Here is a 22,130-nt window from a genome sequence, read left to right on the forward strand (position 1 = left end):
AAAGGAAAAATAATAGTTAATTTAAAAAAGTAAAATTGTAGTGAAATTTAAATATACATATATGTTCATTTTTATAATGTATGTGGCCTTTGAGTACAGATGGAACAACCCTTTTCAAAAATCCAGGAGACCAACTGGTATAAATTCAAAAGTTTTATTGCTGTATGAAATGTCGAGTGAAATTCAACGGTAAAAAAAAACCTTCATACTGTTGGAAGTTCACAGAAATGACTCTCGGAAGTCGGTTGGTTGTGTACAGCTTGACTTGACCGTGATTGTCGGCACATAACTTACAACAAAACATACGATAAACTCTTTGGCATCCTGCTCAAAGCACTATATTATCTACAATAGTAATACATATCTCTGAATAAAAAATACATTTAATAACAATAATAATAATAATAATAATAATATTTAACCTGTTTGTTAGTTCAAAGCTCACAGTAAACAAAAACAAAAAAAACAAATTGTGTCGTCTTTAAACCCCGCAAAAGGCTTCTGGACCAGCAGAAAGGCCATTGGAGGAGAACACACTCTTAACCACACATGCATACACACACCGATCATCTACGGAACAGCAGAATATGATGAAATCAACCATGATGAAACACCTCTCCCCCTACGTCTGTACAGACATCAGGTCCGTGTCAGTTTGGCGAAAAGAAACCAGTCATTTGTACAATAAAAGTCATCTGCTCACGTGCCTCCAGGCCTCTGCAGAGCCAGCTGCCAGGCCATGAAGATCACGTCATTCAACAGTGTTTGCATGTGTTATAAATTAGTGAGCAACGGGACGTATTCCAAACACGCTGGAAATGAGGTTACTCAGGTTAACATCCACATTTTGTTGGAAAGGTAGAGGGGGTGAATATTGACAGGATCTCCACAAGGCTTAAGTTAATATTTGGGCTTATGTGAAATCCACCATAAGATAAATATGCAGCTTTGTAATTCACTAGGACATAGAATGGTCATAAAGAAAAGGGGAAGCAGCAATTATATGGATTTATACAGTATGTCTTATAAATACGTCACATCCAAAATACTGTCCAAGTACCTGGGAAGAGTCCACTTGTTTCAAGCTGGGCTGACTGCCTGCAGCGCGCCAGCTTTAAGTAAGTGAGTCTGAGCTCAGCTCTTTCTCTAAAAAACACACACACACACATTGCATTTGTGTGTGTATATATGTCCCGCCTCACTACATTCTGGCCTCTTATATCCAATACCTTTCACACATTTTGGGAATTCTTTATCTGCCTTTCAGTTCTTGTTTGTTAAATAAATATCTCCACTGCTTCTGACTCCAACTCTTCAAGGCCTCGGAAGGGGTTCAATAGCAACTTCTTTGGCGTTGGCTTGTCTGCAAAAAGTACAGTAGAGAGAGGATTAGGGATTTATAGCAGGGCTATCTGAAGCCGACTAAAGGTTAACAGAGGTTTTCTGCACTATTGTGTGGAAAAATGTGCTCTGTGGGCAGATCTTCATCATTTCTTAACCATTGCACCGATAGCATCTCATAAGCGTGGTTAATCAATGAGTACAGCCATGAAGTCCAGGTCGGACACTCCTTACAGTCAACTGATTGCGAACGTACGCTCGTGAAAACAATTATTACCACAGTTAAAATAGCCGGCGAGTGAATGATCAGCACCTAGTAAACAAAACGTGCATATCTTTGAGATGACTCACCGCTGTTGAGCTTATTTACGCCAGAGGCCTCCGTGCTTTGAGTTCCCTCTGCCTGACGCTCCAGCGTTCCAGGTTCGGTGTGAGCGGAAAACTGATGGCTCGGCAACGTCTGATCGTCGGAAAGGCTCTTGCCTAAGAGGCGACATTGCAGGAATATCAGTATATTTGTTTGTTGGTTCGCAGGCTACTTCCTGGTTCATGCAGGACAAACTGCTAGCTTTCATACTGTCCCTGTTATGTGACTCATGCAAAACTAACTCAACTAAAATTCACACGACGTATGCTGACAGCTGCCCTATTAAGGCTTTTCCGTTCCACCTCCTCACCTCGACTCTTGGTGCCGCTCTTGTCGGTAAAAATGGAGGGTGTGGAGGAGGCCAGTCGCAGAGGCGCCCCCGCCGCGCTCAATAGGTTCGTGCGGGGTCTCTGCTTATCCTTCCGCCCCTGGTCTTGGTGGAGCCGCTGAGTGAGGATCTTGATCACGGCGTCCTTTTCCAAAATTTGGGCATACAGGGCGCGGATCCTGATGAAGAAAATTGGAAAAAATGTGTAAACTTAAGTCACACTTGTACTTATCTACAGTATTTTTTCGGTGTACCATCACTTCATTACACAACTCTGCATCACTGCAACATTTCTGACTTTGTGGCAAATGGCATAGTGGTTAGAGTGTCCGCCCTGAGATTGGTAGGTCGCGAGTTCAAACCCCGGCCGAGGCATACCAAAGACTATAAAAATGGGGCCCATTACCTCCCTGCTTGGCACTCAGCATCAAGGGTTGGAATTGGGGGTTAAATCACCAAAATGATTCCCGAACGTGGCCAACTCTGCTGCTCACTGCTCCCCTCACCTCCCAAGGGGTGGAACAAGGGGATGGGTCAAATGCAGAGAGTAATTTCACCACACCTAGTGCGTGTGTGACTATCTGTGGTACTTTAACTTTAAATGTTTGTTTTATTTATTTGTATTGTGCAAGATGGTGATTATCATGAAATACTAGCGGTATTAGCTGAGAACCAGAGTTCTCTGCAGTGGACTTTCTATTAATTTAATTATTCTAAGAGGCAATTATCAATACCTCAGAGCAATGTCCATTAATCAAATTTACAAACAATAAGAAGCTACTTTTTTCCCACGCTTTGAACACTGCCCTTTAAAGTCACTGCGGATAATTCATGGACTTTTCCGGGTTCACGAGCTTCACAGGCCGGCAATACATTTAGCCTTGTTACGTCAAACCGTTGAACTGTGGACCAATGAAATTGTTCAAATTCAATCAAACACAGTCACACAATGGCAGCACGCTGGAACAGTGGTTACTGCTGGTGCCCCACAATAAGAAGGTCCTGGGTTTGATTCCTCTGGGTCTTTCTGTGTGGAGTTTGCATGTACTCCGGCTTTCTCCCACCTCCAAAGACATGCACTTAGGGATAGGTTGATTGGCAACACTAAATTAGCCCTGGAGTGTGAATGTTGTCTGTCTATCTGTGTTGGCCCTGCGATGAGGTGGCGACTGGTCCAGGGTGTACCCCGCCTTCCGCCTGAGTGCAGCTGGGATAGGCTCCAGCCTCCCGCGACTCCGAGAGGGACAAGATGAATGGATGGACACTCCCACAATAATTAATTAAGCTATTCGCAGCGTTATGGACTCACTCTCATCATGGAGAAGAAACGCAAAAAAACACAACACAGCCCTAAAGCCAAAGACGCTCGATCCAGCCATCTAAAAAGGAAACCACAGCACATAATGGAAATCTACCACCACTAAAGGGCCCCAAAAGACCAGACCACTGCGCACCAAGAAAGACGACTTCAGCGGGACGAAGAGAATAGAATACCATGCTCAATTACTTTTCCGGTAGGCTACTGTATGCCGTGTTACAGGCATTATCTTTGGTTATGTGCACACCTGCAGCTTATAGATTTGTGCGGCAAAAATATATACAAAGTAAAAATGTGTCCAAAAATTAGGTGCAGCTTATATTTAAGTGTGCTCTATTGCCCGGTATATGTTGTGTGGATGCATTAACACACATGCCAGACCTTGGGCCCACCCCTTCCAGGCATGTGCCGCACTTTAAGTACAGATCACCTTAGGTTACCGAGTGTAGCAGCTCTGCGTCTTGTACATTCTTTAAGTTTACTAACGTACACCTGCACAGCTATTCTGGCTGGCCCCCGTTACACGGGCATGGCACACAAGTGGGAAAAGAAGGGCTTGTACCTGTTCTCCATTTCCTGATTCCGAAAGTCTGCAACTGGCAAGTCCTCATTGAAACTGTTGTTAGAGGAGTGGCAGGGCGAGTGGTTGATGATGGTGGTGTCTCTGCAAATGTCCAAACAGTTTAGCACAAATTCTAATTGAGTATTTTAAATGTTTGGAGCTTCAGTAGGTGGCGGAGGGCATTACCTCTGGGCGGCTGCTGTGGCTGCCACCTCCATGGCAAACTGCCTCATTGTGCTTTCCTCCAGGTACTTCTGCTCCCAGCGCACCATGTCGGCCTCAAGCGCCAGGATGCGTTCCTCGCGCTCGCGGAGGCGCTCCTGCAGGGAGCCAATGGTGACTCCAGGAGGTTGGGACTGTCGCTGAAGGAAGGACAAAGACGGTGATGGACTCCGACTTTTGCGACTATTGTTCTGCTCCTGACATACCTGCTGCGCCCTCAAACTCCTGAGCTCCTGCTCCAGCCGTGTTCTCAGCTTCATCTCCAGGCTCTCACGCTTCTCGCAGGTGGACTGCAGCTGAGCCAATGCGCTCTGGAGCCTCTCCACCTTCTCCACGTAGGCCCTCTTCCTCCTCAACTCCTCCTCCATCTGACGGCCGCGTACTCGTGCCGCCTCCAGAGCCTCCTCCAGTCTCTTTGCGCGAAGGCTCTGCTCATCCGCCGTGGTCTTCAGGCGCTCCACTTCCCGCTCAATGCGCTCCCGCTCCGCATTCTGCTCCTCATCTGTAAGACGAAAGTTGGCGGTCTGACAAATATTTTCTCGAAAAAACAACCTCTTCATTTGACTGTGGCTAGCGTTCATTTGGCAAAGCGCTCATGGAATGCTGAGAGGAAGGAGGAAAGGAGGGGAGAAAGCGGCCATATCCCTTTGACCCACATAGCCCTGAGCATTCCTCATCAAGGCCATACAAACATGGCCACTCTCTTCCTGAGCCCAGTTCCTCTCACAGACAACATAAATCACACAAACAACAGGTGGGTGGAGAGGGAAGCTCATTTTCTAGCCACACTGCAGCAATTTAGAGCCACTTCATTTCCCGTCTTTCTTTATAGAGCATGGATTGAATTCCTTATCCTAAAGCCTTCTTAGCAAGCACATCGAGGTTACGCAAGGGACATTCCTGCATGCTTAGTTACAAATGGAGCCCCTTGCTACCCTAATCCAATCATCGATTACAATACCAGCTAACTTACTTTGCTCCAGCAGTTTAGCCATGATGTGCTGGTTGTGGTCAGCCACCTGCACTTCTTTCGCCGCGTGCGTTCGGGCATTTTCCAAGTTCTCCTTAAGGTCTCTGTTGAAATCCTGCAGACGGCGGATCTCGGCCACCAGCCTCCTCCTGAGGGTCTGCTCCAGGTTCTCTCTCTTGCTGCTGCCCTGCATCAGTTTCTCGTAGGCCTCAGAAATGCGCTGGATTTCCTGCTCCAACTAAAAAAAGAGACAGATGGAATATTTTTGTGGGTTAGCCTACTTTTGGAGGAAGTGGAATGTTGATTCTTGTTGTTAGAGTACACATAACATACAGTATATGCGTATACTGTACAGTTTGTGTGTTCGCATGCTTCATTTCTGAGAAGGAATTCAAACCCGCACCACTCCCTATGAGACTGATTTATATCGACATTCCTGAGGGCTGATAGCTGCACTTCCAGGTGCAAGAGTGTGAGAGAACTTTAACGTACACACAAAGAGCAGCACAGAGCGGTCGAGAGAGGGCTGCCAGGCGAGGGGTAGGTGCGCATGCCTCTGCCGTGGTTGTGGAAACAGGCACCAAAAAAAAAAGACACCCACCATTATGGCAGTCACACAGGCATGTTTACTCAAGGCTGTGGCCTGAGACAGAGAAATCTTTCCAACCCTGGTAATTATCATTCTTTTAGGCTGAGACAAGGCGAAAGCCATGTAACATAACAATGTGAAGGTATTTTACAGCTGGGCTGAGGTGCTGAAAGTGTTTTAAAAGAGCCATTTTTCCACCAGGCAAAGGCGGTACGGCTCAGACTAACAAAAATTAATGACCATATGTTTTATCTGATCTTCAACAATCTTTTGTGTTCTTCCCATCCCACTCCATTGACAGTAACTGAGCAACCAACAGACGGTTGTGTGTTAAGTAACCCAACTTAAATGTTGGTTGCTGAAGTGATAAAGTGCTAGCATTCTTTGAGTCACATCTCAATAAGACTAAATCGTATTTCTCCCCCTTTCCCCTTGTCTTTTAGCCCTCCACCCTCGGTTGTGTGCGTTCACGTCGAGTAAGTGGTGTCACAATTCTCCTTTGAGGTTAAGGCAGTGCTTCTCAAGTATTTTCTGTTACGCCCCCTAGGAAGAAGAAAACAATTTGTGCTCCCCCACTCTCCACAGCGACTATAAATAGTATCATTTGTCTACAAAATTGTTCTAAGTACACCTCTGCATGACATTGTATCCTTATTAATATAAAGGAAAACAAAAAAGAAAGAAATAGATCAAGTTACAACTTTATTGTTGATCTGAAGATTTAAAGTGCTTCAATTTGCCTGAAATTTAAAAAAACATTGTATTTAAACTATAAACATGAGACCGACTTGAACAATTTGATCCTGAAAAATAAAACTAGATAAGCCTGATGAATAATAATGAATTCAAATTGATCAGCAACATTAATTCAGGAGCACAATTTATGAAACATTTAAACCTACTTGCAATGTTTTAATCAAACGAGGAAGTCAGGTTTAATGGCTACAATGAGCATGCTTTGTAATGCACAGCTTTCAGAAGTGGGGTTTGAAGCTGCATGATACTGATAAAGCATTATCACTGGGTTCAACTGTTCAAAATTGCTCTTTATATGAGCTAGCTAACGCGAGTAAACTACAATGTTAGACTAGCAGAAAAAGAAACTTCACTACAATTTACTACATTTCGTTAATGATTTATTTTTATTTTTTTAATTGCCTGTCTTGAAAATGTGACGTTATCATAAAATAAACAATAACAGCCACCAAGTGGCAATAAGTGGCATAGCACAGAACAAATGGGGTTTAATTTCCATGGGTGTGTTTTCCACCACTACGTCTTGGTCCTCTGTTTCAAAAGGTGAAGGTTAGGGATAAGACGAAGGGGGAAGGGTGAAGAGGAAAACGTGGAATTTAGCTTAAGTCTGGCTTTGGTTTATGAACAGGATTCCTTGTCCATTAGTGTTATTGGACATCTTCTTGGAATGAGTCAGACCCCACTGAAGAGAACAGGACTGAAAGTGGTCACACTTTGGTTCACATCATGTGTATGTAATCACAAAGATGTCCACTTAAATAGAGTACCCATCACACCTTAAATGGATCAAAAGTGGATTCACTTTTAAATGATGTTGCTATGTGAACAAAAAGGGAAAGGATTTGCTTTTAGTTCACTTTAAAGCAGCCTTGCTATATTTTGTGAACCAGAGTGAAACAACTAACGCAAGTGGTCTCAGTATATTCCCATCAAGTCTATGGAGCCGTTGTCAAAGTGAAATGACAAAGTGGTCCAGGTTCACTTTGCAGTGATGAAGGCCCCATCAGACCTGAAGTTAGTTGATCAAAACTGAACTTACTTTAAATTAAGGTTGCTGTGGGAACACAAAAAAGTAATAGACACAGTTTTAAGGTCTGGCTATCACACCCCTCAAGAGTAAGTGGAAGTTCAGTGTCCTGCTCAAGGCCACCTCAACTGTGCTTGGGAAGCTCACCAGCAACCACTCCAAATTCTATATCTCACTTCTGGAACATTCCACGCACAACCCCAGCCCCGTCTCCTGCCACCCAATGTACCAAAAAAGAGGAGTGGGCATAAAATCAGGGTCAAAAGCGAGAATGTGCACAAAGGGCAGTTGGCTGAAAACAAAAAGGACCTTTCACTTTTTTACACAGCAGCCTGCCACCTTCCAAGCCCCCCCCCCCCCCCCCCCCTTTTTTTTCCCTCTGTCAGCTGCACGCAGGTCACCACCCGATCCGCTGCTGCCTGAAAATCTATGGCCTCTGTGGAATCAAAGCGAGAGCACTCCCTGGTCGCACAATGAGAGGAGTGTGTCCAAACACAGTGGTGTGACCTCTGTTTGGGCCTCGGAGGCATGCAAGGTAGCAGCTGCATCGCCCCAGTGCAGATGAGGCCAAGTGCCTGCAGACAACTGGCCGCTGGCGTTGTCTTTCACAGACAAGTGTTCAGGATGGTTTCTTGGGTGTTCGGCGAGTAAATAACTGCGTCACTCAGCACTCAGCCTTTATCCCCAAATTTTTACCCATTAACAACTCTCTCGGCTCACCTTCTGAATGCGACCAGTCTTCTCACGCTGAACTTCTAGCTCCTGCCTCAGCCTCTCGTTCTCCATCAGCAGCAGTTCTACTTGGTTGGGTTCCTCCAAACCAGCAGGGGGCAGGCTGGGGAATGTGTTGTAGCAGGACACGTCAGTCGGCGGTCCAGACTGGATGTACCTGATGATGAGACATTAAGTGACTGTGAGTCTGAGCCAAGCTTTATGAAAGTATTTGAAGATGTTTAAGACGTTACAATCCATGTTCTATTCAAGGTCCTTGGTCATCAGACTAGCTGGCTCCAGTAAGGAATGTAACTATACGATTTTAAAAGGCATCTAGGCCAATGCAAGCATGTGAGGCGTTCCTACTGCCTCATGCCAAGTATTACAAATACCTTTGGACTGGTGCTGCTTTACAAAGCAGGAAAGTGTGACTCAAGTATGTCTTTACGCATGTAAAACTCAACAAGGAGCCACACCACAGACTCTGATGTCATGTCGGGTTTTTTTAATAGATTAATTTGTACCTGTGCTGTTGGGCCTGCGCTGGCTCCTGAGCATGGTGGGGGATAAATCCTTGTCCTTGGATGGGGGCCGAGTACTCAGGCGGCGGGTTGCGTTTCTCTTGGCTTTGCCGTGTGGTCTGGGGGCCCTGATGGGTGTAGTAAGCTAGCTCAGGGTAGCTGTGAGAGGTGCTTTTGATGGCCTCCGCCTTGACGACCGCATCGCTTCTCTCCAGTGATATTTGCAAGCGATGCTCACTGAGTGAGCGTGCATGGGCGCATTTACGGTCTATCTCATCCACCTCCTCGTGGAAAGCCCCATCAAGTGAGAGCATTCCCTCATGGGGCAGCCTGTTTGGGCTTGGAGGTGCCCAGTGAGACGCCAGATACTGAGAGTGTGCCTTGGCCTGTTCGTAGGTGGGAAGCTCCTCGCCGTGGAGCTGGTACAGTTGGTAGCCGCTTTCCGAGTGGTGGTAGTCACCCTGGTGCTCCTGGCCCTGGGGCTCCTGCCTCGCAGAAAGCTGGGGGAAAGAAGACTCCTCCTGGGTGAGACTCTCTAGAGACGACCTGGGGCTCCTGCCCAAATCACCCCCGCTGCTCGGACCACTGTTGCTCCCACTGCCCCCACGCAGGGCCTGCTCCTGGATGGCTAGTAAGGTGCGGGTGTCTGTGGGGTTTCCGTAGCGAAGTTGCTCTTGGATGAGTCTGTGCAAGACTGTGCCAGACGACTCCTCGGCAGACGTCATGCTGATGGGTTTTGGGGATTGTGGACGTTCTCAAGACTGCTTGAGATCTCTTCGCTTCTTGTCTCCAAATGAAGCAGCTGTGAACATAGAGAGAAGAAGAATGTGGTTGTAGGAGTGTGACTGAGGGAATACGCATCATGACACATTCACATAGCATTCGACTGAATTGTGTTCTCACACTTTGCCCCTTTTAGCCATTCTAATGCAATGTGTGCGTATGTGAAAACTCCAAAAGAAAAAATTACAAGCAAACCAGATTGAAGCCACTTTCAGAAGTGGTCTCAGTTCAGGTCACATCCTGTATATGGCGTTATCGGTACAGTGATGACAAAGTACCTGAGAACTATCATCAGACCAAGTGGACCAGAACTGGATTCACTTCTAAATGTGATGTAGCGATGTGAACACAAAATAGAATGGAGTCCTTTTTGAGTTCGCTTTATAAAAGGTCAGTATCTATCAAAACCCACAGAAGTGAACCTGAAATCTGAAATAGCTTCCATTAGTGGAGCGGTTTGCTGAGTCAATGGAAACACAAAATGGTCCAGGTTAGTGGTTCTCAAACTGTAGTACATGTACCACTAGTGGTACGCAGGCTTCATCTAGTGGTACGCCAAAGAATCACTTGATTAAAGTACAGTGTTTTTTTCTTCTATATTTAAACACAGTGTTACTGTTCAAAATGTGTGAAATGTTACAGTGGCCAGAATTATTAAACTTGCTAAATAAAACCTCTGCCTTGTTTTTATTGAAGACTTAGGCCTACTACGCTACTGTATTTTAATGTTGGTCATTATGGGGGTGCTTGTTTCCTGAGATGGTATTTGGTGAAAAAAGTAGTTTTGGGAATAGTATTTAGGCCCCATCAAAGCTGAAGTTGGCGAGAATTGAGTGCACTTTGAAAAGAAGTACTGGTGTGAAATTAAGCATTTTAAAACAATGGCTCAGAAGTGGTCTCATTTCGGTTCACATCAAGTGGTCCAGGTTCTATGAGACCTTAAATGGACCAGAACTGGTTTGACTTCCAAATGAAGCCGATATGAGCCATGTGAAATGAGTCTACAGATTGTTCACATCTGTAGACTTGATTGTTCCATGACCAAAGTTGTATCTAAAACAGTGGTGTCAAACGTACGGCCCGAGGGCCGGATCATGCCCGCGAACAGGTTTTATCTGGCCTGCGTGATGAGTTTGCTAAGTATAAAAATGAGCCAAAATTTTTGAATGAAAGAAACTGCTGTTCTAAATGTGTCCACTAGATGTCACTATAGCAATTATTTGTATCTTTGTAGATTATGCTACATATGTAAAAAAATGAATACAAATAAGCCACATGTCAGTGCACCAGTCAAGGAAAATGAGCAAACTACATAAATAACATTCCGTAATTTGATTTTTACATAATTTTTTTATCTTAATAGATCTAAAATTAACACCAATGAGTTGACTGATGAACATTATCACATCATTTATTCAGATAGTATGAATAACGACAAATAAAGATAGGATACTATTAACCGCAACATGTAAGTGTAAAAAAAAAAAAAACATTATAATTTGTACATTATCAGAATGTGCTTGTTCTATTTTTAAACAAAGAAAACAATCTGAAGTTGTCTTTATTTTTAAGTTATCGTGCCGTGATTTTATTCGGCCCGCGGGATGAGTTTGCTAAGTATAAAAATGAGCCACAATTTTAGAATGAAAGAAACTGCTGTTCTAAGTGTGTCCACTAGATGTCGCAATAGCAATTAGTTGTATCTTTGTAGATTATGCTACATATCCATCCATCCAATTTCTACAGCTTGTCTCTTTCGCATGTAAAACAAAATAAACCACATGATGTTAGTGCACCAGTCAAGGAAAATGAAAAAACTACATAAATAGCATCCCGTAGTTTGATTTTGACATAATTTTTTTATCTTAATAGATCTAAAATTAACACCAATGAGTTGACTGATGAACATTATCACATCATTTATTCAGAAAGTATAAATAACGACAAATAATGATAGAATACTAATAACCGCAACATGTAAGTGTAAAATAAAAACAATATTATAATTTGTACATTATCAGAATGTGCTTGTTCTAATTTTAAACAAAGAAAACAATCTGAAGTTGTCTTTATTTTTAAGTTATCGTGCCGTGATTTTACCAGTCCGGCCCACTTGGGAGTAGATTTTCCTCCATGTGGCCCCCGATCTAAAATGAGTTTGACACCCCTGATCTAAAACAGTAAAAATAAAAACTATAGCATCTAATGTTTTTGACCTTGTCAACAGCGACATGCAAAGATATGTGGACAATTTTTACACAGCAGGCAACCTAAAAAAAAAAAAAGGCATGCGGCCAAAATTCCAATCTCATGGAGGAATATATAAACGCTCAAACCGCATCGAATAATAACTTTAGTTCCTACTAAGATATAAATATGACTTCAAATCACTTTTAGGCAATTTGTATTGCGTATGTAGTTACTTTAATCGTGTTTGTAAAGAGAGGGAAGACATTTTTTTTTTTTAAAGTTAGCCTTACCAGTTTACGCGTTCATCATAACAACAGCAAAAGTTGCCGCGTGTGTGGGAAATCCAAGTTGCGCGTAAATCCACGTCTTTTTCTCCCTCGTCTTTCTTGTATGGAATCAAACGTGTGTCATGTTCGTCCCCCCGGCCGCCGTGCTGTGAAATGCTTGTGCAGGGAGCAGGCGGCGATAATAAGCCAGGAGGAGGAGGCACCGAGCTGGGGAATGTCAGGAATGTTAAACTGGAGCTCCCTCGGGGATCAGACGCGTAAAAAGCAGCCTGTGGGGGGAAGGAATGGAGGCAGCAAGGCGGGCTTTTATCACGGAGCAGGACGCACTTTGCAAATGAAGCGATGGGGCATTTGTTTACAAAGCTTTGTGTTGAATAGCACGCATTCTAATTCGCAGGAAAGCCATTTGCGCCTTCCCTGTCGTTCTGCTCCCCCCCCCCCTTTTATATTTATTTAAATGTTTCACTGGAATGTGCTTATGTTGCATGCACATTTCTCAAAGCATTCAAGCAAGCGCAAATGCAGACTAAAATGGGCATTTGGGGTGCTAAAGCAGAGGTGTCCAAATGTGGCCCAGGGGATCATTTTCGGGTCTTTTCATTGGCACATTGCACAAATGGAAATTATGCATTATTAAAGCCAGGGGTGTCCAAACTTTTTCCACTGAGGGCCCCCCCACATCAGCAGTGAAGTGTATATACTCACAAGAAACCGAATAGCTTGGTCTTTGACCTTTTTTTTTTACTTAAAGAAAGCAAATCAACATATTATATGAGAATGTTATGTTATGATTATCTTTAACCGAATCACAGCAGTGCTCAAATTAAAAAACAGCATTTCCTCTCATGTGATATTGCTTAATTAACATTAATGATGTGCACTTTAACAACTAGGCTTACAACTATACCTAATAAATAAAGGGGTGGAAAAGTGACTATTACCTGCAGGGCAAACATTAGCTAACCAGAAGGCAATAACAATGTAAACAAAAAACACCTGCTTAAAAGATCTAATACAAATGTCCCTGAGGAATGTAAGGTGGGAGTACTGTAATTACCTAACTTTACATTATTATTTTCCATAACAATTTAGCCCCCTCCACAATATTAACCCGACGTTAAAACAGAAGTAGCTATTTATTGATTAGCAATTGCCGAATCATGTAACATTAGCTTAATGCTAAAAAGCCAGGTTACTATCACATTCTGTAACAGACGAATAATTTCAAGTAGGCTAACGTTACCTACCTGCTACCTCTGTCTTTTTCTCGTTTCTCCTCCTCTTCTTTTCTATTTTTTCTTCCCTGGGCACCTGACAGTTTTGGCCGTTTTGACATCTTGTGTTGATTTTTTGATGTGGTAAGAGTCATGATACGGGAAGGGAGGGGGCGCACCATGGCGGGGGGGGGGGGGGGGGCGTAATGTTGTAACAAATAATATTTCTATTAAATAGGCTTTACTTTGCATTTTAATTAACGTGGGATTATTTTTTGTATTCAAAAATAATAGTACCAACTTTTTTTTTTTTTCTCTCCAACATTTGGGGCACTGGCGTGGCGCCCCCTGATGGACGGCGCCCTTAGCATTTGCCTATACGGCCTATGCCACAAGCCGGCCCTGAGGCCTCCACTCAGACTTGATCCCGGGGACCCCAAAAGGTTTTGGTCAAAAAAAATATTACAAATGTGTCATTATTTATTATTATTATTAGTATTATTATTATTATTATTATTATTATTATTATTATTATTATTCAATGTTTAAATCTCTAGATCAACATTAGGTCTATTTGTCAATAAAAGGCTTTTAAAGATTTAAGTTGTATGCCATTTTTGTCAAGGAAAACCGTGTTTTTGTTATGGAAAAAAGCACAAAATATGCAATATTTTCCCCCAATAAAATTTTAAAATGGAATATTTGAGATTATATAATAATTGGAGTCTTAAAAAGGTCAATAACTCATAACAACATTGATTTTAAATCACTATTTTTTTGAGCAATGACACTTAAAAAAAAAAAAAAAGTCCCATTACAATGATTGGGGATCCAAAAGGGTACTGCTCAGTAAAGTTTAAAAAAATAAATCCAACATTTTTTTTAACTTTTACCACAATAGTCTCAAGATCAACTTCAGATCTATCCGTCAATTATAAGTTGTATTGTTGTTTATGTTTTTTGTTTGTTCGTTTTAGGCCCTTCTTTAAAAAACTTTGTTTTTTAAATGCCAACCAAAAAATATGCAACATTTTCCCCCCAAAATATCTCAAAGTGGAATATTTAATGTGAAGTAAATGGAGCCTTGAATAGGTCTATAATTCATAATGACATTGATTTTGATTCATTATTATTTTTTAAAGAAAGAAACAGCCTGCATGGCAGCTTTGTGTTATTCGAGTAAATAATGCAACATTTTCTTGTTACATTTGACCTGTTTGCTCTTTTATACAAGTTTTTATGTTTTTTTTTTTTTTTTCATCGTATTTTCAGAATGTGCCGTGGGGGCCGTTAAAAAATTACCTTCGGGCCGCAAATGGCCCGCGGACCGCACTTTGGACACCCCTGATTAAAGCGGAACTGCACTTTGTTGCATATCATTCATACGGAGCCCCTAAAGCAGTGGTTCTTAACCTTGTTGGAGGTATACCGAACCCCACCAATTTCATATGTGCATTCACCGAACCCTTCTTTAGTGAAAAATAAAATGTTTTTTTTTTCAAATTCAAGACAAAGTTATATGTTTTTTTTACTGGTGCACAAAATGAACCGTGCATGAGCATCACCTTGTTCAAAGAACAAAACCAACACAGTGCATGAACTCACAACAAATAACACACCTGCAAATCAGATGGAAAATTAGAGGGAACATTGTTTGGGGGTTTCCATAATACGCCGATATGGAGAAGTTTTTATTTTCACGATGACTTGGGTGTGTCATGATCTCCGCAGCAGAGGCTCCGCCGAACCCCTGAGGCCGACTCACCGAACCCCTAGGGTTCGATCGAACCCAGGTTAAGAACCACTGCCCTAAAGGGACATGAAGGAGAAAAAATGTTTTGCAAGATCTGGTAAAAGTTTTTTTTTCCTATGTCAATGAACCGGAAGTAAAACAGACACAGCGATGGTGAACCGGACGTGAAACAGACTAAGCGATGGAGGAGCCTACCCATCATCCGTGGGAGAAGTTTATTGATTGGGGCGGCGTGGCGCGGTTGGGACAACGGCCGTGCCAGTAACCTGAGGGTTCCTATTTCGATCCCCACCTTCTACCAACCTAATCACGTCCGTTGTGTCCTTGAGCAAGACACTTCCCCCTTGCTCCTGATGGGTCGTGGTTAGGGCATTGCATGGCAGCTCCCTCCATCAGTGTGTGAATGTGTGTGTGAATGGGTGAATGTGGAAATAGTGTCAAAGCGCTTTGAGTACCTTGAAGGTATAGAAAAGTGCTATACAAGTATAACCCATTTACCATTTCTATTTTAGTATTGGCCTAACATATAAAGACATCAAATCGTATTGTGGCCCTACAACAGAGCACATATGATGGGAAAGCTCCCGCATGCTACCACTCCTCCATCGCTGTGTCTGTTTCACTTCCGGTTCACTGACATAGGAAAAAAACCTTTTGCGAGATCTCGCAAAAAGTATTGCAAGATCTCGCAAAACATCCATGTCCCTTTAGGAGCTCCGTACATTCACAATCCTTATGCAAGACAAGCACACATATGTTGTGTGTTTTTTATGCACTCTAACTAATATTTGCAAAAGTCAGCTTCCAATGGAACCAATGGAAGTGGCTCTATCATGCCTGCAGGGCATATACCAGGCCTGGGCAATTATTTTGACTCAGGGGGCCAATTTTAAAGAAAAAAATGTGTCTGGGGGCCGGTATAACTATCTATGTATTCATTATATACATATCAGTGGTGTGCCGTCAGGGCCAGCAAGGCCTTCTCTGCTGGCCTAACATAACCAGAAATCATGATCATAATTAAATTAAAAGTAATTTTCAATTTACTTTTAATTTAATTATCTTCATGTCATATTAGGCTCCTTCCAGTGCTGTTGTTTTTAGGTTAGAGTGTTTATCCAATCAGAATTCAGCTATCTTATGTTGCCATGCTGTACCAAATCTGCCTGAGGTCTTCAGAATCAACAATGCGGGCGTCCGTGCACTCTAAGTGAACGGGCACAAACATTTGACAGACAGTTGTGATAGCCAATCAGATCACGAGTTGTTGTCAGTAAGGCCTTCTGGCTGGCCTAAGGCAGATATATATTGTGGTGTTATGAGCTAGGTAACATAAGAACTCCATTACCCAGCATGCCACAGTAGTGATGAGCATGGGTTCTACAAATTGTGAGTTAAAATATTGTATTTCTTAATTTTTTCCCGTGTAATATGTTTTTTGCAATTTTAATTTTCACAGTACCACATGAGATATGTTTTAATTGCTGATGCGGGTTTATAGATTTTTTAATGCGCCACAACATAACCCGTTTTGTACACAGTTGATGTGATACAATGCGCAATAGTGCGTAAATGTGTTCCTGTATAGTATTTCTCCAGCAATGGTCATGTGGTGACATCAATTATGGTATTTTGAGAGATAATCATTAAAGTCGGACATCACTGAAGCCCTAGGTGGGAAACGCACGGCCCACCACTGATACATACATACATATATATTAGGGGTGTGGGAAAAAATCGATTCAAATTCAAATCGCGATTCTCTTGTTGTGCGATTCAGAATCGATTCTCATTTTTAAAAAATAGATTTTTTTTAAATTAATTAATTTATTTTAAAAATTTATTTTTTATATTTTATTTTTTATTAATCAATCCAACAAAACAATACACAGCAATACCATAACAATGCAATCCAATTCCAAAACCAAACCCGACCCAGCAACACTCAGAACTGCTATAAAGTACTTACAAGCAGACACAGACAGAAAAAGGAGAATGGACGCATTTTTGCTTAAAAACTAACGATAAAGGTGAAGCTATAACACTGAAAACACTAAACTTATTTTGCGGGCCGTGGGCCGCGTTAAACGTGTTCGCGGGCCATACGTTTGACACCCCTGATGTAGACATAGCCTTAGGCCATGTCTACACTAGGTCGTTTAACCCCTTAAACGAATAATTATTTAGCCTAAGCCCCATTTCAGCCACTCTAAACCAGCGTTTAAGGTCCCCCTCCTCGGACAAATTTTTACATGGGTAAGTCAGCCGTGTAATTCTTGAATCTCCGACACTTAGCTTTGTATGGACTCATTGATCGTTTACAAAGTGAGTTCGGACAGGAAGTGACGTCAGAAAGAACACACCACAGCCAGCTTCATAATAAAGCGGTTTCGTAGCTCGGAGCTAACCACTGGAAATATGGAGGTCAGTCAATCAGACATGCCCGTGTTTCTCCTTCTTCTACATGTACAGACGCTTGTGGAAATCACACATGAATACCTTAAGAGAAAGCAATTGCAGCTATTTGGGATACAACACTTCTCAGACGGCAAGAGAACTTTCCAATGTCCGGCCGGGTCAGCTGCTGCTACTTAGCGAAAAACTTTGTCCATTTGTCGAAGGAGAGACAACGAGAATGCGAGCTCCCGTGGATGTGATAAAAAAGGTAGCGTGTGCTTTGTATTACCTGGCCGTCGAGGAAAACAGTGAATGCATTTGGACTGGCAAAGCAGACTGTATTAGTTATTGTCCGCCATGTATGTCGCAGACTCAACGTCAAGGTCCAGCGTATATAAAGTCACCAATAACAAATGGACAATGAAGGTGAAGGTAAAAGAGCGAGGAGTGTCCTGACCAGATATCTAGATCCCTAGATTGATTGATGTAAAATGTTCTTTATCACATTGTTTACGTGTCTAATAAAGATTTGAATAATTTATGATGTCTCAGGTGTGATTCACTACAATATGGCCCCACAGCACACTGGATTCCAGTTAATTGAAATACCACAACACTGGATAGTGTTCAGATAAATTACATTTAAGAACTTTCACACAAAGCAACACTGGACATGACTACGACGTGCGCATTTTCCGCGCATGCGTATTAGGTCACGTTGCGCCGGCGGACGGAGGGGGGCGGGGGTCTTAAACGGTGGCATTGTTGTATGTGGACACGGATAAGGTTAGGTGTGATTTCCATGAATAACCTTATCCGGCTTAGTGTAAATGGGGCCTTAGTAAATCAGGCCCTAACTGTCTATAAGTCAGCATAAATCACTGTTTGTCTAATGATGATACAACTTCTTGGGCATACATATTTCAAGTATACTGTATATAAAGACAAATGTCCTTTTACACTCTGACTGTGTAGACCGCGGACAATTGTGCATTTCAATGCTTGTTGTTTGCGAGCGTGAGTCTGTGTGCTTCATGCCGGCATTTCAAGGTTCCAGTTGACGTCTGTAAGGGTGACACGAGATTATACGCAGATTTACACGTTTTGTGACGCTTCTCCAAGGCACAAACAGCCCTCACATCTCCCTGCACTAATTGACAAGTGTCGATTACAAAGACTTCAACACCCAGTTGTCTGTTTTTTTCCCTTGAAACCCCGGAGGAAGAAAGCGCGAGGCCGTATGTCTGTCTCACGTGGAATAGACCAGTGTTTTTCAACCTTTTTTGAACCAAGGCACATTTTTAGCGTTTAAAAAATCCGGAGGGACACCACCAGCAGAAATTATTAGAAAACAAAACTCAGTTGACAGTAAAAAGTTGTTGTCGGAATTGTTGGATGTGACTTTAAACCATAACCAACCATGCATCAATATAGCTCTTGTCTCAAAGTAGGTGTACTGTCACAACCTGTCACATCACGCCGTGACTTATTTTGAGTTTTTTGCTGTTTTCCTGTGTAGTGTTTTAGTTGTTGTCTTGCACTCCTATTTTGGTGGCTTTTTCCCTTTTTTTGGTATTTTCCTGTAGCAGTTTCATGTCTTCCTTTGAGCGATATATCCCGCATCTACTTTGTTTTAGCAATCAAGAATATTTCAGTTGTTTTTATCCTTCTTTGTGTGGACATTGTTGATTGTCATGTCATGTTCGGATGTACTTTGTGGACGCCGTCTTTGCTTCACAGTAAGTCTTTGCTGTCGTCCAGCATTCTGTTTTTGTTTACTTGGTAACCAGTTCAGTTTTAGTTTCGTTTTGCATAGCCTTCCCTAAGCTTCAATGCCTTTTCTTAAAGGCACTCACCTTTTGTTTATTTTTGGTTTAAGCATTAGACACCTTTTTACCTGCACACTGTCTCCCGCTGTTTCCGACAGCTACAAAGCAATTAGCTACCGGCTGCTGTCACGCCAATTTTCTTCCCATCACAAAAACCTTCCTAACCCCCATTTACTTCCGGGGTCATTTCCGCTTACGTCAGTTCCTCTTACGTCATTGACAGCGATCGATAGCACTTCATTTGACTATTTTTTATAATACAGCGTTAACAAAACGTCTGAATTATCAACAATAATGTTGATTTAAAGTACAGACATTTAACATTATATATTAATTAATATTACTGAAATGTTTCAACAATAATGTTGATTTAAAGTACAGACATTTAACAGTATTATATATTAATTAATATTAGTGAAATGGTTTCAACAATAATGTTGATTTAAAGTAGTACAGACATTTAACAGTATTATATATTAATTAATATTTTTTGCACGTTACCACTAAGACAGAAGTTCGCAGCAGCGGCCCTAACACTCCGCTTGAAATGTTGCGAAGCCTGCTGGTGTTTGACATAAGTTCCCTTTGGACAGATAAAGACGAATATCATCCAGTGACACCACCATTTTCAGGAGATTTGGATTTATCGATCGCTGGCAATGACGTAAGAGGAACTGACGTAAGCGGAAATGACCCCGGAAGTAAATGGGGGTTAGGAAGGTTTTTGTGATGGGAAGAAAATTGGCATGACACTGCCACCTACTGATATGGAAGAGTATTACACTGTTACTCTGCCGAGCTCTAGTCAGCACCGACACTCAACAACAACACATAATTTGCAGACTATAAATACTGGTTTGCAAAAAATATTTTTAACCCAAATAGGTGAAATGACATTATCTCCCACGGCACATCAGACTGTATCTCCCGGCACACGTGGTTGAAAAACACTGGAATAGACAACACGGAGGTATTTACTACTGTACTTTACAGCTTTATTGGAGATTAATAACCGTGGGATATGAAAATAGCTGAGATGTTTGAATCTCGATGAATCACATGAGCTAAGTGGAAAGATAACAAAAGAAAAAGAATGAGGGTATTTTTTATTTTTTTTGCAGAAAACAGTCCGCCTCCTGCAAATGAATGTGTGCAAAGTAGGCCGTGGTAATTGATTGTCGTACAGTTTGTGATCGCTATCTCATTACCAGCAGACACGCATAATCTATGAGGCCGGCCAGGAAGTATTGAAGCGACCCGTGTCCTCAATCCTGCCCGACCCCTCACACACTCACATTCCCGTCATGTTCCGCAAGTTCTTAAATGGACTCTTTAAAAAAAATGCAGACGCAGCGTCTGCGTGGGTGGCGCTCACACCGGTCAGCGAATTGGAACATGTTAGCGCTTCCTCCTCTGATCCGTGGTGTGAAGAAGCACAGCTCCTATCTTTTTAAATGTCTGCTCATGTTTAGCACTCCCTCACCACATCCTCCTATGCACTCTTGGCCTTGTCCCTACTGGTGGACAACGCCTCTGGCCATTTTGTCCTCCATTGTGCCGCGTTTCCTGTGAACTTCCGAAGGAATGCGAGGCTGACCCTTCATTTTAAAAAAGACATTAAAAGGAGATCAATATCTAAAGTTGCGACGCCACAAAAATTCCTCTTTGTGCACATCGTAGGCGTTAAACCCCTCAGACTGGAAGTAACATGTGTACTTTTTAACCGTGTGAAGACAGAACTATTGGCGCCTTATACTAATAAAACACTATTTTATTGGAGTTTATTCCTCACAAGAATAAACATGATCACCAATCGAAATAAAAAATAGGTCCTAAGTCAGTAAAACAAATGTAAGATAGTTTAGTTTAGAAGTAGTAGTCATTACAGTTATTATGTTATTACAGTAGTATTATTGGATCGGTGACATTTGCTTGTTGTAATTCTTACGAAATAAACGCAACTTCCTTTTTCAACCCAACGTCTGGTAACTTTAATTCATTTTGGTCTAAGGTCCCTAAGGCAAAGATGCCTCATGTACCGTATTTTTCTAACTATAAGGCGCACTTAAAATCTTTTTTTTCCTCAAAACTCGACAGTGCGCCTTATAACCCGGTGCGCCTAAAGTACGGAATAATTCTGGTTTTGCTTACGGACCTCAAAGCAATTTTATTTGGTACATGGTGTAATGATTTGTGTGACCAGTAGATGGTTGTCAAACATAAGAGATACGTGTAGACTGTAATATGATGGCAATATGACTCAAGTAAACAACACCAACATGTTATATGTTCCATTGAAAATATAGAACATTACAGACGGCGCTCAAAAGTCTATCAAAAAGTTTTAGTACGACTTTTGTAAGCTATGAAGCCGCATCGCTTGATGGATTGTACTGGGCTTCAACATATGAGTATTATTATGGTGTGTGTATAAGGTAAGACCTACAAACGTATTATCTAGCGTTTTGTTTCGCAATATTATGCAAAAGCAACGTTTCTTACCTTCTGGTACCTGCATAAATGCTGAAAAATTGTGCACGTCCGCTTTTGTAGTCCGACACCGTAGTCAGTAAGCTTCTTCTTTTACTCTATCTTCTTATTATGGGACATTCATCCTCCACTGTTGCCATTTGTAATATAAAGTAGTGTAAAGTTCTTACTTATATCTGTCAGTAAACTCGCCATGAAAGCACTAAACATACCTGTGTAGTAAGTTAACATTATTCACCCAAGGAACTTTAGTTATTAGAGAGTTCCGGTCGGACGGTTTTTCACGGGACACATATCCGGCGTTGTTGTTGTTTCCGGATGAGGAGATGCTGCTCCGTTATTGATTTAGTCTGAATGTCATTAAAACAGTTAGCTCCATCTTTTCACACTTTTTCCACTCTCGTCCTTGCACGCTACAACAAAGATGACGGTAAGAAGACGCTGTCGAAGGTGAGCCACGTAAATAAGACTG

At 42.1% G+C, this 22,130-nt stretch overlaps 1 protein-coding gene across 2 annotated transcripts; it reads right to left on the reverse strand.

The window, feature by feature from the left end:
- Positions 1-153: 153 nt before the first annotated feature.
- Positions 154-12,188, reverse strand: LOC133630817 (angiomotin-like 2a). 2 transcript variants are annotated; one of them, XM_062022573.1, is made up of 10 exons: positions 11,979-12,186; positions 8,719-9,517; positions 8,201-8,369; positions 5,112-5,346; positions 4,345-4,640; positions 4,103-4,278; positions 3,917-4,018; positions 2,019-2,215; positions 1,693-1,824; positions 154-1,363 (listed from the first exon to the last, which is right to left on the reverse strand). In XM_062022573.1, the coding sequence occupies exons 2-10, from the start codon at positions 9,438-9,440 to the stop codon at positions 1,278-1,280; spliced, it is 2,115 nt and encodes a 704-aa protein (XP_061878557.1). In that variant the 5' UTR covers positions 9,441-9,517; positions 11,979-12,186; the 3' UTR covers positions 154-1,277. The 2 variants fall into 2 exon arrangements, with proteins under 2 accessions (XP_061878557.1, XP_061878555.1); XM_062022571.1 differs by having other exon boundaries at positions 4,103-4,640; positions 11,979-12,188.
- Between the last annotated feature and the right edge of the window lie 9,942 nt (positions 12,189-22,130).

Source organism: Entelurus aequoreus, linkage group LG16 (genome assembly GCF_033978785.1).
Source record: "Entelurus aequoreus isolate RoL-2023_Sb linkage group LG16, RoL_Eaeq_v1.1, whole genome shotgun sequence".
NCBI classification, from domain to species: Eukaryota; Metazoa; Chordata; class Actinopteri; order Syngnathiformes; family Syngnathidae; genus Entelurus; species Entelurus aequoreus.

Bases quoted from the DNA above. Each gene is read 5' to 3' on its own strand.
- LOC133630817 (XM_062022571.1), bottom strand. From the start codon at position 9,440: ATGACGTCTGCCGAGGAGTCGTCTGGCACAGTCTTGCACAGACTCATC. The intron at 8,370-8,718 runs GTACAAATTAAT...TCTCATCATCAG, and splicing joins GCGCAGGCCCAACAGCACAG to GTACATCCAGTCTGGACCGC. The intron at 1,364-1,692 runs GTGAGTCATCTC...TACTTTTTGCAG, and splicing joins CGTAAATAAGCTCAACAGCG to ACAAGCCAACGCCAAAGAAG.